This window comes from Nanorana parkeri, unplaced genomic scaffold (assembly GCF_000935625.1).
Source record: "Nanorana parkeri isolate BGI_ZX_2015 unplaced genomic scaffold, ASM93562v1 scaffold771, whole genome shotgun sequence".
Classification (NCBI taxonomy): domain Eukaryota; kingdom Metazoa; phylum Chordata; class Amphibia; order Anura; family Dicroglossidae; genus Nanorana; species Nanorana parkeri.
The window spans coordinates 795,727-813,508 of NW_017307039.1; the positions used below are offsets into that span (position 1 = coordinate 795,727).

Below are 17,782 nucleotides of genomic sequence, written 5' to 3' on the forward strand. Positions count from 1 at the left end.
GTAAGGATACTTCCCTGATCCTGGTGAATGCCATTTATTTCAAAGGGAACTGGATGAAAATGTTTCAAAAAGATGAAACTAAAGGTGCTCTATTCCATGTAAAAGAGGTAAAAGTACACGCCGAACACATTTATCTGCTGCCAAAAGTACAGTGCAACAAAACCCCAATGTAACTTTTTTGGTGGTTGTGAAAAAAGTGGACTTTATATTGTTTTCAAGTAATGGGATGCAAACTTATATATCTATGTAGTACCTAAATGGTTTTAAATGTACAGTATGTTCATTAAAACATGACCTTTTTAAATATAACATCTTTTACTTTGTGCATTGGCACAAGGACTATAGATGTCAAAATGGGAATGGATTTGACTCTGGTATGGCATAATAATCAAAATGCATTTAGTTGATGATAACTAAATTTTGTTTTTTAATTGATATCACTGCCACAATCTTTTTACTACACTAGAATGTATGACTGTATAGGATAGGGTGAGTGTAATAGCTCCCCACATTTAATTTGCAGAGGATCTGGCCGTCATTAGCAATCAGATGTTTACTGCAGATTTAATTTTGTACTATCAAACAGGGCCGGACTGGTGGGCTGAACACCAGGGCTGAACACAATCAACCTGATTGTGTTCGGGCCGGTCCGCTATGCCCGATGGCCAGCTCTGAGAGCTCCGTTTATCAGGAGCACAGAGCGGCACTGTGACCAGGAGAAGCTGTAAATAGTTATGTGGGAGAGGATGGATGGGTTGATGGAGCCTGGTAGCTATTCTGGAATGTGCTGTGTGGCACAGGGAGGGCAGGAGCTGTGTAGTATGTGTGTAAATAATTAGATTTACTTTGTGGCTTTGCTGCTACCGGTGCACCTTGCAGCTCACACATCCCTTAAATCAGTCATTACAAGGAAAGTGGTTTATGCTACCGGGACTTGTCTACCCCTGTGTCAGTTGTGTTACTGTGATATACAGCATTCCCACAACAGTCCTAGAGCTTCTGTACTCAGGCTGCTGAGAGGGGCGTGTGTCAGGGCTTACAGTGAGGCATGTTTTAGAAGACAGAACTGTGGGCATATACAGCCTAATCACTTCTGACCCCTGCACTATGTACATACACGCATCTGACCCCTGCACTCATTATGATACCTACTTCTGACCCCTAAAGTCTGTACAATACATACACCTGACCCCTGCACTTTGTAAACTACATACCCCTGGCTCACTGACCTCTGCATTGTATGTAGGCTCAAGCTTTAAGCTCCTTGCACTGTTACTACAGATGCTAACAGTTAGCTCTGTTAGCACGCATAATGCACTGTGGCACACTGTACACACCACCTAATTTTTCTCTTATTTGTACTCGGGTTGAGCTGGGGAGTTTGGACCCTGTCAGATAGGTTGTATGGGGCCCCATGATTTCAAATGGTGTTCATGCTTCATAAATGTTCTATTAATTATCTGCAGAATGCCTCTGACATTATGTTTTGCTTACCTTCAATTATGTAGCTTTTTTCCCTTTGTAAATTAACTTCTCCCTTCTATACTAATATTGGTTTTGTTCACAACTTGGTTTTTATCCACAACTTGGTTTAGAATGCAACATATCTTTTTTTTAAATGTAAAAGTATTTAATTTACAAATATTCATATTCTTTTTTAGGGTGTAAACATAACAGTCCCAATGATGAGTCAAACGGAAACATTCAATCATGCAGTTGTGGAAGAAATAGATGCACAGATAATTGAACTACCATATGAAAATGGCTATTTTAGCATGTTCATCCTTCTACCCAATAAAATTTCTGGTTTGGAAAAGGTGAGACAGTATTGGATTCATTACGTATTACTTAATAGTGTTTATATTATTAGTTATATTTAGTGTTTGTATGTATCATTTATGTTTATATTCAGTATTAGTCACCTAAACACAAAAGGTTATGTAACAAATACCTGAAAGCCTGAAAGGGCTATATTTGTGGTTTCATGTTGTATTGTTCAGGTCTGCAGGTAGCTTTTATTTTCTTGTAAGCTACATATGCATATGAATATTACTAAAAGAGTGATATCATTTATTGTATGCTAACTAGCTAGGAGCAGGTACATATTGCTGATTCATGAGGCTTGTAATTAAAGTAATTGTAAGTAATTAAACTTTATCTATGAAATAGATAACAGGAGTCCTATGTTTCAGTTTAGCATAGTGAATGCCAGCAAACCGTTACAGTTGTTTTAGAGAATTCTGGGTTGGTAATAGCTCTGTCCATGGTGTTAATCCTGTGTTATACACAGTATCAGCACCTCCCTGGTTCATATATTTAATTCTTTTTTTGTGTGTAATTTAAAAACAGCAAATAAAATCCACATGGCCATCAACTCCCTTCCCCCAAACTCTTTGAACCTGCCACACCAGACTCCAGGCTACTATCTCCATGCAACGTGGCAGTAAAAGCTGACTATGTCATGCTGATTCCAACTTGCATGCAATTTAACATGAAAAGTGAATTAAGTGCTGCTCATGAATGCAGAATATGAGGCTATCGTTGTTGAGATCCTTCTGAGACCAGTAGTTTTCTGGGCGTCTTTGACCTGAGTATTTTCCAGCTCACTGATCAGGGACAAGCATGCAAATGTTGCTTGCGTGCTTTGAGAATAGTGCAATAAGTGAACTATGTGCAGCGCTCCAATTAATAACAAATACAAAACATTTAAAGCACTTCACTAATTCAAACTTAAAAACACCTCAATAATTATGACCAAAACAGTAAAGCTAAATCTGTGTCAAATTGTACATCAAATCAAATAACCATTACATAAATAAGACAAGTGCCTGTTACCCACATAAAGTGCTCAAATTTGAAACAATCTGTATCAGCTATGCAATAAACAGAGTCCCACACTACTGAATAGTGTCCTGTGCAGTTAAACGCAGTCTTTATCAGCAAACAAATAATTCCCAAATCATAAGTGATATCCATTGCAGGTAATATCCTGAAAACTCCTCCCCCTCAGTACTCTTCAGGTGTACCCGCACCTATTAGGATGGACCTAGGTTTACACACCAAAGGTCATACAGAGCTCCTATGCAACCAGATGACTTTCCCTGGGACTTTGCCTCTTCTGCTGGTTTCCGCTACAGCACTCTTCTCATACAGGGCTAGATCGCTCTCAAAGTAAAATAAAGCAAACCTTCATAGTGTAACTCCATCTATTTCTTAATGAAATAAAAGAAGAATGCAATCACATAATAAAGGCAGATCCACAGTGCATAGAAAATAGAATGTCCACAGCTAGCAAGAGTTCTGGCGGCCACTCCGCCCAGCACGATCATGTCACAGCTCCTCCCACCTGATGCGTATTGTCCACAGGACTTTTTCCTTTGTGAGTTTAGTGTATCTAAGTCACACGTTATGTTGTCCTTTACTGCGCTGCGCATTGCATAATTGCACAACAGTCAAACCATTGCTCCTTTATCCTTTTTGTTACTGTGACAATTACAGCAGGTATTAAGAAAACCTGAGTTGCTTAACCCAAGAAAACTTAAATAGATTATCAGAGTTTTTCCAGGAATACCATATCTCTAACCACCAACATTTTAGAATTCTCAGTAGCTGTCACTCCCTGATAACCACCTGAACCTGATAAGAGTTGGTCTCAACTGGAAGCAAACAGGGTGTTTTCCTTCCCCTTAAAAAAGCAGCAAAATCCTCCTTACTCACGCATGTTAAAAAGCCACACGCAAACAATTTGAAAATGCAAGACGCGTTTTCAAAGTGGTTTGCAAGTGTTAAGTTCATGCTGCCAGTGAAGAGACGCCCTTAGATGGATGCGCCCGGTCCGCACCCACTGTACTATAGACAGTATACTATACACAGTTCTGAACTGATCATGCCATCACAAGGACGTGGTTATACCACTCCCAGTGTCAGGGTACCAAGAAATCAGATAGAAACTTAAAAAATAAAAGGAGTTTGAAAACAACAATAAACATAAATGGCAAAAAACAAGGGAGAAAGTCCAGGACGTCATCAGTGCCAAGCCAGAGGTCAGATGCCAATGTGGGTAGTCAGCCAAACCAGGTCAGGGAACAGCAGGATGAATGGAAAGAATAGCCGAAGTCAGGAACCAGAAGATCAGTCAGCCGGAGCCAAGGTCATACACAGACAGGAAAAGCAGAGCAGTTGGTAGATCAGAACACACGCAAGGGCAGAGACTGAATGGACAAGCTGATGGTTAAATAGTGAACTGCTGTTGCATTATCACTCTGAGACAAGAACTTGCCAAGAGTTTTGATAGAGGTTGCAGAATGATGATGTTTACAGCTTTGGCCATAAGAGGGCACCAAAGAGGAATGAACAGTGTCAGACACACTGCACACAAGACAGGCTTCAGGTAACTGGGCAAGGAAGGGTAAGAAACCCTTACACCCAGCCTCACACTGCACAGAGATTTCCCAGCTCACAAGACATCAATCTCACGCCAGCAGACTGGGAGTGATTATAACTAGGCTTGGTTAACTCATTAGTTAACCCTTTACACACAAAATAATAGCTGCCACCATGTGTTGTAATCGAAACATGTACTGTGTAATCGAAAAAATGTAACCCTTTCGCTGCCACCGATGTATGGCATATGGCGAAACACAACCACTTGCAGCTGGCCACGTCACGTGGCTTTTACCCTTCTGCTATAAGCTCATGGTCACTTTAGCGACCATAAACTTATACCAGAAGGGCTCTTCTGACTCTCCCCTGTAAAATAATAGCTGGCATGACAGCTATTAACAAAAATTCCAAGTGCCCCCCCCCCCCCCAGCAAAGGCGCCGGCATCTGTCATCTTCTCCTCCCCGTCATCTTTTCTTCGGATCCCCGCTGCTTTCCCCCACAGGGAGGAGAAGGAGGAGAAGATGACAGATGCCGGCGGCGGCAGTGCTGGCGGAGGGTGCTCAGGATTTTATGGGCTGAGGCAGCGGGAATCCGAGCAGAAATGGACAGCTGCAGCCGGTGGGGGTGGTGAGGGGGGAGCCGTTTGTCATGTCAGATGGCTTGGCTGTGTGCAGAGAGGAGTCAACGGCTGTTGGATCCTGGCTGGCAGCTCTGTGATCTGCATGTGCTTCAAGATGGAGAGCGGGAGAATCAGTAAATATCTGTGATATTTACCAATCCTCTGTGTGCAGAACAAACACTGGAGTGATCAGCTGACTACTCCAATGTTTGTAAACAACAGAGGACACATAGTATTATGTGTCCCCAGTTATGAATGAACAGGAAGTGCTTTACATCAGTTTCTGTTCATTCATGAGTTTCTCAATAGGGAGAAGCACTCACTACAGAGGCTTCCACCCATTCGCAAACTGGTTGATAGTATATATTTTATTATCACCAGTTTCTGAATTAATGGGAAGCCTCTGTACTAAGTGCGCTGCATTGTACTAATATGCGCTGCATTGCATTGTTAGAACACATCGCAGTGCTTGATTTTTTTTATTTTTAAAATAACATTCATTTAACTGTGGCAGTGTATGGCAAAGCGTTGTGACACACAATTTAAATTTACAAATATTTGTTATTTATTAACTCAACACAGTTTTATCTTTTAGATTTAGTCGGAAACGTTTTTTTGTGCACTGATACTGATTTTAGTGTGGTTTTATTCATTTAATTGTGCAGTTTTATTGGGTTAATAATGATTTGATAAACCTTTGTGCAATTATTGCAGAACCTACAAAATTAAAGCACCATCTTTTTATTTTACCGGGCCTATGCTTTCAGAAAATATATGATTTGGGGGGTATTTTACAAACGCTAGCAACCCAGCAGTTGAAGAAAAGCTTAATGATTTTTAAGATCCCTTTTAATAAAAGAAACGGTGCAGGAAAAAATATGCAGAAAAAGATGTCACAAAACAATATAAGACAAAAATATAACGGCAACAAAAATAAAAAGGGAATACAATTGAAAGTACTTAACAGCCCTGGGTTTTGTAAGTTCTGACAGAGTGCAATTCAATAGAAGATGGGTCTGGGTGGCTTTCTCAAAGTAAAGCAAACAGTTGGTTCTGGATGGTAATGCGCTTCTTCTTTTGATGACACCAGAAGTATTCTGTGGATGTTACGAGGAGCCTTCTTTGGATGATACAACAAGCTTCTCAGCTGCCCTTACAGCAGCTTTTTGTCAGTCCTCTAGGGGGTGTCCCTGAACGGAACCATAAGGCTGGGCTGAGGAGGGTGAGCAGGAGGGCTAAATCTTTACAATGTCCTTCATGTTCATAGTTTAGTCCTAAATAAACTATAGATAATTATATTTCATGAAATTAGCTTCAGATGAATCCCAAACTTGGCATGTGTGTGAATTAAGGCAGGCTCAGGATGGTCAATGGGACTTGTCAAGCCTCTGACCATCGTAACCCACCCATGATTGATATGTGTAGATTACACTTGACGAGACACAGTTATTTATGTGATTAATTTTACAATATTATTGTCTGATTCCAATTTATGAAAATTGGCTTAATATTGGAACTCTCAGTCTATGGGGGTGATTTACTAACCTAAACACACACACACACCAGGTGTGTGTGATTTTCACACAGCAAAACGTATTTATCAACCAAAAAGTCTCTAAAAGCATATTTCCACTAATGCCATATATGGAAAAATCATGCACATGATGCATATATAATGCTGCTTCACAATTTAGACAAAAATGGTTAGCTCATGCATTTTCATTCCTTGCATTCATCAACACAAGCAACACAACATAGAGCTAATGTACACAGCATCACCTTGGAATTCCTTCAGGGCTTTGCACAACACACCTGCTGGGTGTGTACACATTACAAAGGTGTTTAGATTCCACCCATAGATCATGCTGGGAGGGAACACACTGCAGAGGTGTATACACTTTCGTGGTGTGTTTATAAGGTTAGTAAATCAACCCCTATGACTCAGTGGGAAACATTCCTTCCTTATCCACCAGGCAATTTGTAGCAAATTAGCTGAACTGTGTGGGACAATTACCGCAGTATTAGCTCTTTACGACACCTGTCATAAAGAGACCATTAAGGCTAATTCACACAAGGCCTAGGAAAAGCTTTAGATAAACAATCAGGTTTTAGTGCAAAGGGCTTTAAATGATCAAAGGGACCAGCTTAGCATATCTGGAGCTAGAGTTGAGAATGTCTAAACAATTTAGGAAGGACGCATTCCTTCCACAGTGAGGAAGATAGACTTCATAATTATTAATGAGATGCTCAAATCTCATTACTGTCACAAGCCCTAACAGTTACTATCTAAAAACTATCTTAAAGAAGACGAAGTTACATTTTATCACCCCAAATAATAATCTTTATTACTTATCTTTTTTTTAAACTAGGTTACTGAAGAGATGACTTTGGAGTTTTTGGCGAAATGTACAGATCCCAAAAATCTGCAAAAGAAAAAAATAGAGCTGAAATTTCCACGTTTTAAGATAGAAGAAAGCTATGATTTAACTTCACATTTACAAAACATGGGAATGATAGATGCCTTCAGCCAACAAAAAGCAGATTTATCCGGTATATCTGCTGTTGGCCTCTTTGTGTCAAAAGTGATCCATAAAGCTTTCATTGAGGTTAATGAAAAAGGAACTGAAGCATCGGCTGCAACTGGAGCTGTTATTGTACCAAAATCACTTAAGCCCCCTATCAATTTTAAAGTAGACCATCCATTTTTAGGTGTCCTCAAACACAATGCAACCAATACCATTCTTTTTTGTTTAAAAATGTATTCACCAAGCCCATAATCTACCGTCCAGATTATGCACACACATTGACACATTTGCTTTATATGCATGCTCTCTTTCATTACTGCAGCTTCCTCCTTTGAGCTATATAGAGGCGAGTATTCTGATTACCTAGTGAAGCTCTGCTGACTTCCATCATCCAATCACATGGAAGCCAAAATGCTGTTTTGTTTTTTTTTTTCTTCAATTTTCCTTGAATGTCAATGGCTATTCTTTGAATTTTTACTACATTCAGTAAAACGCCATTTCAGGATATACAGCCTATTTGCCTCTAGTAAATCAATCCCATAGTCTTTAAACTGACATTTTATTCATTGCCCTTGATGTTTGAAGATATACATGTATAAGAAATAAAGTTTAGTGCCATATCTTGCTGTGTTTAAACTTCAAGTACAACCTAAAGTTGGCTAAACACCAGTAGAATTTTGTTCAAACAAATTAGTTTTTTGAACATTTGTTCCATTTTCAGCAGTTAATTGGGTCAAATTGAAAAATGTGAAATCTGCGCTTATGGAAGGGTTAAGTGTTAAAGCAGCTGCGCTATAGTTTTTAACGACAATGAAATAATGAGTGTGCAGCGCTGTAGGTGTTTTATGTGTTACACATCTATTAACGTGCTAAAATCCCTACACTGTAGGGATTTTAGCACGTTAATAGATGTGTAACACATAAAACACCTATAGCGCTGCACACTCATTATTTAATTGGGTCAAATTGACAATGGTTTTTCACTGCAGTGATGAAAAAAAAATGAAGGGGCAGGATGTACATTTTTTTCTCAAATAGATGAAGTTCTAAGAGCAAATATGGTTTTCATATAAGAAACTCCATTCATTTCCAAAATTGAATGTTACAATCAAACAAAATTTCAAACAATCTACAAGTCTTTGAATGCATTATCGAATGTTCTTACGGGATTTTTCATATGAACTTTCGTGCAAAAATCTACTAGTGTAAGACCAGCTTAAGCAACTGAAGTTTAAGGTTACAATAGGTTTGGAAAGTAAACTTTTTTGTTTTAATCAGAACATTTGGATCAGCAACATGAACTGCTCCATAGAGGATAACGTAACACAATTCTCAACATCCAAACATTTAAAAACAATAATATTATTTAGAAATGTGGAATAAAATACCTTTACTTCACAGGTATTTTGAGCAGAAAGAAGGAGTTGCTATTGCTTTGTAATTTGTAAGATAAAATATGTCCCAAAATTCAAGAAGGGACTTACTATAAGCACTTTAAACATAGAAAATACCTCTCCAGGTCGGTCTACTCTTTCCCACAAAAACTGCCAAGTGCCTGTCCAGCTGGTTGCTTAAGATATGTGCAATAAAACAATGACAGTAATTCAGCATTAAATCGAAATTCAGGTTTTAAATTCAAATCCAATTTCAGTCTATTAAATGGGGTACAGAAAATAGCAGCATGTTTTATGCTCACAGGAGCTTATTCATAAGGTGATTTAAAAAAAACAAAATCCCTTTTATTAGATACAACTCCCTTACTTCCAGGAACAAGTGAAACAGCCTCAGCTGATCAGGAAATACTGATCTTGTTGCTTTCAACCTTCTAAAAACATTATAACAACATTATAACAACATTAAACAACAATGTTAAAGATATAGGATATTTTCCAATTTAACCTTGCAGTGGGGCTACCCCCACACTGCAAGTGTTAAGTGCTCTTTGTGGTCTAGGGGCGAAAATAAAGAAAATACACTCATCTGATGCTCAGTCCCACCTGGCTATTAGACCGGTCCCTCGTGTACAGAGTTAAAGTGACATTAAAGTCACAAATATTTTCTCCCTCCCATGCTGCTTTAAGGACGTACCTTAAATGATGCCTCTTGATCTGATCTTCTTCCTTTCACTGGTATTGAGAAGTGCCTGCAGCGCTGGTGCCAGTCTCTGATATGACTCCTGTCTCTTCCTGTCCCATGGTGTCTGTCAGATATGCACGCTCCTGGCTGCGTGCATTCACCTCCGCTGTGTCTCTCCTCACCAAAGACCTCTACTGCGCATGTGCCCTCCCCATCATCCTGCTCGGTCGCTCGAGAAGCTCCAGATCTTCAGATGGGAGCGAGTGGCAAAGTAACAAAGGTAAGTAAAAACCTTTTTGGTAACCTTTTTATTTTTTGAATTTTTATTTTACATATGTCTACTGCTTGCTAGCAGTAGATATATGCAAAAAAAGAGTGTTCAATTATACTTTAAATTCTCACACTGGATTAATGCACAGATCTGGAAGAAATACACAAAGCCCACCAAGATTTAAGTAAGAATACACACGCCTCTTGTATTTAGGCAATATATGCTTATCCGGGACTTTAGCATTAACTTCTGTATATAATTATCCTTATACAAGCACATATAGATCATGTCAAATAAAGACTGACAGGACTAAAACTAACTGTGTGACACTCATAATTATATCATTAACACAAAACATGCATAGGCAAAGAACAAGTGTAGGAAGAGAATGTTACTGAAGCTAAATCTATGCAAATGAGAGGTAAACTCTTTATTGTTAAAAAATATGCAATGTCCCATTCATGGTGTGAACCACATTGGATCCTTGTCTGCAATATGCATATCCAATGTACCTTCTTTCATTTTTCACTTGTACTATAATATGTATAGTAGATACTTCTCCATTATCACATTTATTAAAATGCTTTGCAACATTTGTGGGGTTATTTAATTGATAGCACATAGGTGGTAACCCTTTTCTTTAAGCTGGCCATACACTGCTTGAATCTGAGCAGGACTTGGCAAAAATTCAAGCAATATATGGCCCCATTGGCACCTCTCTGTTCAGCCAAAGTCGATTTTTCTTCTCTTGTAAATTATTTATTTAAAGTGGACACGGGTATAAAGCACCGACAAAAATAATAACATCAAAATATAGATTTAGCTCCTAATAGTCTAGGCGCAAGCATTTCAGGGCCCTCTAACAACAGAGAAATACAACACAATTACCAAACATATGTGTATGTCAGCCTTCTTCAGATTATTGAAACCTATACGTTGTTGGAAAAATGAGTACACCACAGTCCAAAGTTTGTTACCAACAATTCTTCAAAAGCAGTCATTAGGAAAAAGTTGTAAAGGAGAAGAAAGGAAATGAGAGAAATAAATGAGAGAAAAAAAGGAGGGGAGGGGGAAGGCAGGGAGTAGGAGAGGAGGTACAAAGGTGAAAGTAGGGCGTTTACCTAATGGTCCAGGGGAAGCATTGCGCCCTGGAACCCAGTCCTTAGGATGTAATTTTTTGCATGTCTAATGTAATAGACCTATACTCTTGGAAGCAAGATACATGTATCCATTAGAACCACGTGTGCAGTAATTGCTTATTCCTGTGATGTAGAGATGCAGTGAGATTTTCCATGTTCCTGATCTCAGCAATTTTAGCAAACCAAAACTGTATTGTAAGGGGAGTATCTGGCCTCCAAAGAGATGCAATACAGACCCTGGCTGCATTCACTTGGTGGATCAACAAGGAGCACGTGTATCGGTGTCTGGAAAAGGAGATACGTGGCTTAAATCACTTTTTGTCAAAAGAGCCAATCTGCAGAACAGTTAGTGCAAATAAATCAGCTGCTGTAGTCTCTGTTATTTATTTACTACAGGTATTTATATAGCACCAACAATTCACACAGAACTTTACATAGTGCACATTCACTACAGGAGGGGCAGAACCGAAGGGGCTGCTGTACAGGTTATTAATTATCGCCCGTACAGCCGCCGAAGGTGGCGGAGCGGCTCAGCCTATCCGAAGGCATATGCTTCGGCTCGACTGAACCTGAAGTGACACCCGAAGCGGGGCGAACGGCCTGCCGAAGGGCCAGCCGTAAGCCCCGCATATGACAGCTGGACGGAGCCAGCTGTGATCTCACAGCTGGCTCCGCCCAGTTGTAACTACCGATCAGCGTCCCCAAATGACCTGGAGAAGCTGATCTGTCATTAAACAGAGGATAACATTCAAAATATTAACAGTACCCTATAAAGCCATCCACAACTCCGCCCCCGGATATATCTCAGACCTTGTCTCAAAGTATCACCCTAACCGTCCCCTCCGCTCATCCATTGACCTCCTGCTTTCCAGCTCCCTTGTCCACTCCTCCCATACTCGCCTCCAGGACTTCTCTAGAGTCTCTCCCATCCTCTGGAACTCTTTACCCCAACCTGTCCGTCTATCTCCCACCTTGACTGCCTTTAGGCGTTCCCTAAAGCCTATCCCACCTCGACCTAACCACTGGACCTTCACATTCTCAAATAATTAATTCCCACAGCTACCTCCTCATGTATAATTGTAAAGCGCTGCGCAAACTGTTGGCGCTATGTAAATACTATGTAATAATAATAATTAAACAATAACAAATGGGCCGGCTCCGCCCAGTTGTTATTCATTGGCCGGGACCTGCTGGAAGACTCTAGCAGGTCCCGGCCAATAGGAAGCAGTTGGGTGGAGCTAGCGGTCACTGCTAGCTCCACCCAATTTTTAAAAAAAATCTTTATTTATTTATTTTATTTCATATTTGTTAACATTTTGTAAAATATTTATTAAACTTTTTTTTTTCCTATTTTTTTCACTATTTGCTATTCTGCTTGGTACCACATAGGTACCGAGCTCGGCGGCATTCGGCTATTCACTCACTGCTGTTCGGCCCCTATGTGAATAGGGGTGATCGGCAGCGAGTGAGCTGCCGGAGCTTCGGCTCAGCTGATCCAGATGTTGGATCGACTGAGTCGAAGTGCTTCTTCACTTTGGCTCAGCCGAACATGCAGTGCATGTTTGGCTGACCAAAGTGAAGCCGATGTAAGGCTAAAATTAGCCGTACTGAGCCGTAGTGAATAGCCGAACGTTGTTTGGCTCACTTCACTTCGGTTGGGTTATTCACTCGGCTGCCTTTGGCAGCTTTGTGAATAACCCCCCAAGTGTTTTGTAATCCTACCTACATATTGAAACAGGCATTCACTACATGTAATTACATATACCACATACTGACTGTTGCAATGTTTTTTAGATTTAACAAGGAAACACGTATACATTACTATTTACTTTTTTATGTGCACCTTTCACTACAAATAAACAGTGGACATGTGCTTGAACTACATTTATAATTTCTTTTCAAATACAAGCACGTCTCTTTCAATGTCTTCAGTCCCGGATTTCCCACAAGGCCACCGAGGCCCTGCCTCGGGGCGGCAGAGCGCAGAGGGGCAGCAGCGGTGACCTTGTGGGGAAGTTGCGGGCGCCAGTGTAAGGTGTCCGCCGGCCGCACACTACGGTGACCCCCACCCCCCGCCCGCCATCTGGTTGCCATTCTCAATTGATGGGGAGGGGGGTTTTCTATTTTACAAAAAAACAATGGGTTTATTGTATTTTGGGGCAGTAAAATTAACTTAAGTGCATTTTTCACTAAAGGTTTGGGTTTGATAAAGAGTTGGGCCAATATTGTGCAACAAAAAAATTTGCCATCATTTTATTCTACAGAATGTTGGCTTTCAGAAACTATATAATGTTTGGGGGGTTTGAAGTTATCTACAGGCCTAATATGTGGATTATATCATGTGTGCAAAAAAAAAAGGCTTTGGCAGTGAAAGGGTTAAATAAAAAGTGGCAGCCCTTAACCCTAACTTTTGTAGGATCGAAGAATATAAAATGTAAACATCACAGGTGATCCATCCATCATCATCTTGCATGCTGCCTTTTTCCGCTGTGCACAAGATAGCACCGGAGGTCACCACACCCCGGTAACTTTAGTTGGAAATATTTTACATGTGGATTGGAGCATGCTTTTAAGGAAAATTAACCCAGTATGGACACAGCTAATTTCTATGAGCATAGGAAAACACACACAAGGTTATCAATGGACAAAATGTCACCACAAGCTGTTTGAAGTAACAGCTTTGTGTTACACATAAGTAAGTAGCTGCCACCTTTTGGCAACTTGGCTATACTGCACTGTATCTCGAGACAAAGCTTTGTTTTTTATTTTGTTTCCCGTTGAGAAAAGTTACAACCTTGGGCAGGTTTTTGTTATCACTTGTATCCCCTCTGGTACACAGACATCAATTGTCACCAGGACAGAAAGCTAAGACAACCGCAACATTTGCCACCTGTATGAGGTGATTTCCCCAGACTTCAAAGAAACTTCCACTTGTTTCCCACTGTGTCTTTAAACCAGGAAGTGAAGTGAAATCTCTACACTAGCACATAACCGAAAAAAGAGTTGAGAGAGGTTTTAACCATTCCTGACTCTAAAAGTAATACATCATCCAGAGCCTAAAAAAGCCTGTTGCCTGCCAGCATGTGTCAGAGTGGGACCCTTGCTCCATCTGTGGAAGCAGTAATCTCCTTTGCCTAGAGATACAGTTAACTCTTAACCTGAACCTAACTTTTTAAACCAACCATTATAGTCACTAGTACTCTATTATCATGGCAATAGTTGCAGTAAATATGATACTAGAAGCCATGGCTAGATCCTTTTGCAACCGAACCGAGGCAAGAACAGAAAATTGCTCTAGTCTGCAGAAACTAAAAAATTTTACGAAGCTGTGTCACTAAGGGGTTAAGCAGGTGGGCTATATTTTAAAACACAAACGCAAGGCACAGAACAATCTAAACTGCACAGTGTGTTTCTGGGCATTGTAAATGTGTGATGGGGCCCAATTACAATTAATGAAAATGTTCCATCACATAAACACTGCTTTGCAGTGCGTTATACAACACAAGGTATGTGCATTACGCATTACACAAGCTCACCATCTAAGCATAAAAAGCAATACTTTACATGGGTTACCTAAACTCTGTCCTAGAGTGCACCAGGGAATTTTAGTCATGGTTGCACAGTGCTCAAATACCACTGCTTAGTGTTGTCTATGCTATTCATGTAGCAGGCTGGCAGGGCTACTAGCTTGCCTGCTAAATTATAGTATACACAACACTAAGAGGCTAACAAAAAACAGAATTTTTATACTTACCATGAATCAATTTCTTGGAGTTAATTACAGGAGAACCATTGAGAGAGTAAAATATACTCTTTCCAATGGTTGTGACACTGCAGCTGTAACATGTCTGTTCTATAGCTCGAGAACTGAGCAATCACAAACCGCTGATAACTCGGCTCCTGGCACCACTCCCCACAGGGACTCCCCCCTACCCTCTCTGTTTCTCCAGCGCTCATTGGAGGGACAGACAGGGGAGGGGGCAGGTCTCTAAAGAGGCAAATACAGCTGTCAATCAGGCATTGGACGGATTTCTGACACATGTGACTAGATATGTGAATATGCACATCATCTCAGGGGAGGCAAATAACTTCCCCTGCAGTCGCGTGAGATTACAGATGAGATTTCCCAACAATGCTCTGTTGATGACAAGGCAATCCCAGTGTGCATTACTTTGGCAAACTGAAGTCATTTTGCGCTTTCATAGTTACATATTGTATTTGAGGTTGAATAAAGACACAGCTCCATCAAGTTCAACCGTTATGTGACTGTGTGTGTGTGTAGTGCGTGCATGTGTATATATATCCCTGTGTGGTCTTAGTTTTTAAGAGTACCTGTACCCCTGTATGTTATGGTCTCTAAGAAAGGTATCTAATTGAAAGTAGGAAGTGAATGCTCTGCAAGTGTAAGTATTTTAAAAGCGCAGCATTTTACACCTGACATGTCTATATTATTATATATCATCACACATACAGAATTGGTAGAATTTGATTTTTAAGTGTAACAGTCTGCTTTGAGACAATTGGGATGTCCAAAATCAGTCCAACTGATGGGTGGGCAACAGCCACAGAGATCCAATGAATAGGAAACATTTTAACTAGAAGCACTCTATGCTTGAACAGAGCAGGATGAAAAAATAGGGGTGCCAATTATGGAAATTGCTAAACCATCAAGAAGAGGTTCCAGCAAACGCTGGGGGAAGACTGCTAGGTAAATAATGATTGACCTCAACAAGAAGCAGAGGACAACCAGTAAACCGCCATAAGAAAAAAAAAATCAGGTTGAAGTAAACATAGAACAACAGCTAATTTGACAACAAAAACAAGCCAAAACCTAGGATACCAAACCCTGAACCTCTGGGAAAACAATATGGGAAAATATGAGGAAAGAAAATGCTAACTGAATGTAAAATGTAATGCAATAGACATATAGGGACCTCAGAATGGGAAAGATGAGAAGGAGAAATTTCAAAATCTAACCACAATAAATACAGAGTTGTGACAGTCAAAATGCAATTGGGTTGATTTACTAAAGACTGTTCACTTAGCAAAGAGAATTTTCACTTTGCAAGGAAATTTTCCTTAACATTGTGAATGAGTAGAAGCTCTGCTGACTTCCATCATCCAATTATGTGCAAGCAAAAATACAATACAGAAGTAGCTCGCGATATACTGAGCTTTGGGTCATGGGAGGATGCTAGTTTATGTCCTCCCGTGACCCTTAGGAGAACTATGGGGAAAAACACCTACCCCATAGTTCTCCTTTACATAAATGTTGCACCAGTTAGTGGGAAGCAACTGACCAAAAGTGAGGCAAGGCAACGTGTACTCACAAAACCAGACAGTAGAAGCTAGTAAGAATTAAAGGCATCTTAAGGTGACAAGGACACTGAAGGTAGGCAGTGGAAAAGACCGGTGAATAGACAATACACAATGCACTTCAGCAACGTAAGCTCCTGGAAGTACTTGAGCTGAAGGGCAGGAAAGGTAAAAGCTTGTGTGACACTGTCTCTAGTAGATGGCGCCATCACTAAGTCAGCACTAAGTTCCTCGCTCAGGAAAAAGGGCAGGACATTTCAAAAGAAAAAAGAGCGCCCGGCAGACAATATTGTGACGCAGTTCCCTTGTTGCAGCCTGCTGGTCCTACCATTAAATGTGTTAGGAGGGGTTGTGTCCCATCTGCAGGTTGTGTCACAGCTCCAAAAATAGGTAGAACTCCGCCAAAAACTAAAAACAGTACACAGGCAACAAAGAAGTGATATAAGGCAGAGTTATATTAATCTAAAAACAGAGAATTATTCAGAAGGAAATAAGCTACAGACACTGGGTCACACCAAAGGTTGTGCCACAGCTCGGGAAATGGAGGGTAGTTGCGGCAAACTGACACAGTACAGAAGGGTCTGAAAAATGCCACAATTTAGAATCCATAATGGTATCGTATTAGAGCATTCGGAGATGAACAAAACAAGAGACCAGAATTTGTGACACCGCTCAGGGATCAGGGGAGCACTTTCTGGGAAACTAGGTTAGTACAAAAAAAAGTGTAAAACACGATGATGCAGAGTACAGAGTTTAAAGAACATACACTAAGATACCTAACTTATATAGTACACAAAGGTCTGTAAAGTGCCATAATGCAGAGCCCAGTGCCCAAAGGACATTTAGTTTGTCTTTGCCCCATCCACAGATTGAGTCCTCTGAAACTGGGCCACACCAAAGACTGTGTCACAGCTCTGACCCTGGAAAGCGCCCTGCACTTACTAACACAAAACACTAAGGACTAGAAAGAACCATTGGCACAGTCCAGTGCCTGAAGGTCACATTCCAGGCAGGCCCCACTGTCTTCGGTCTAGCAAGGTTTTAGAGCACCATCAAAATACAGCAGCATGACAGTTGGAGCTGGGCTTACACAGGGAATGGCTTAATATTTTTGTTAGCTAGTGTCCAAACCTCCTGAAAGCAGCAATAACCCAATTGCCTTAATAGCTGAATCCTGTGTCCCTTAATTAATGAGAATGAAATGTGATCAGACCTAGGCAGCAATCGGAATAATAAACTGTGTCATGAGATCAGCATTAATTGCCATAGAGACCCTGAAAACTAGTCAGTCAGTCATGGAAGCTGTAGCAAGGAAAGTTTGAGACATACACAATAGGCTGACAATTATGTAGACACTTTAATTTTTTCAAATAAAAATGTTTAGCACCGTGCCAGGACTACCTGAAAAGCCCACTAACATTCTACCGCAATAAAAAAAAACAGATGATGCCA

The 17,782-nt window shown here is 40.4% G+C and overlaps 1 protein-coding gene across 1 annotated transcript; it reads left to right on the forward strand.

The window, feature by feature from the left end:
• Window positions 1–7,383: 7,383 nt before the first annotated feature.
• Window positions 7,384–7,780, forward strand: LOC108793658 (leukocyte elastase inhibitor-like). The gene has a single exon (XM_018564664.1). It carries the CDS (start codon window positions 7,385–7,387, stop codon window positions 7,778–7,780), a length of 396 nt encoding a protein of 131 aa, XP_018420166.1. The 5' UTR covers window position 7,384.
• The last annotated feature ends 10,002 nt before the right edge of the window (window positions 7,781–17,782 follow it).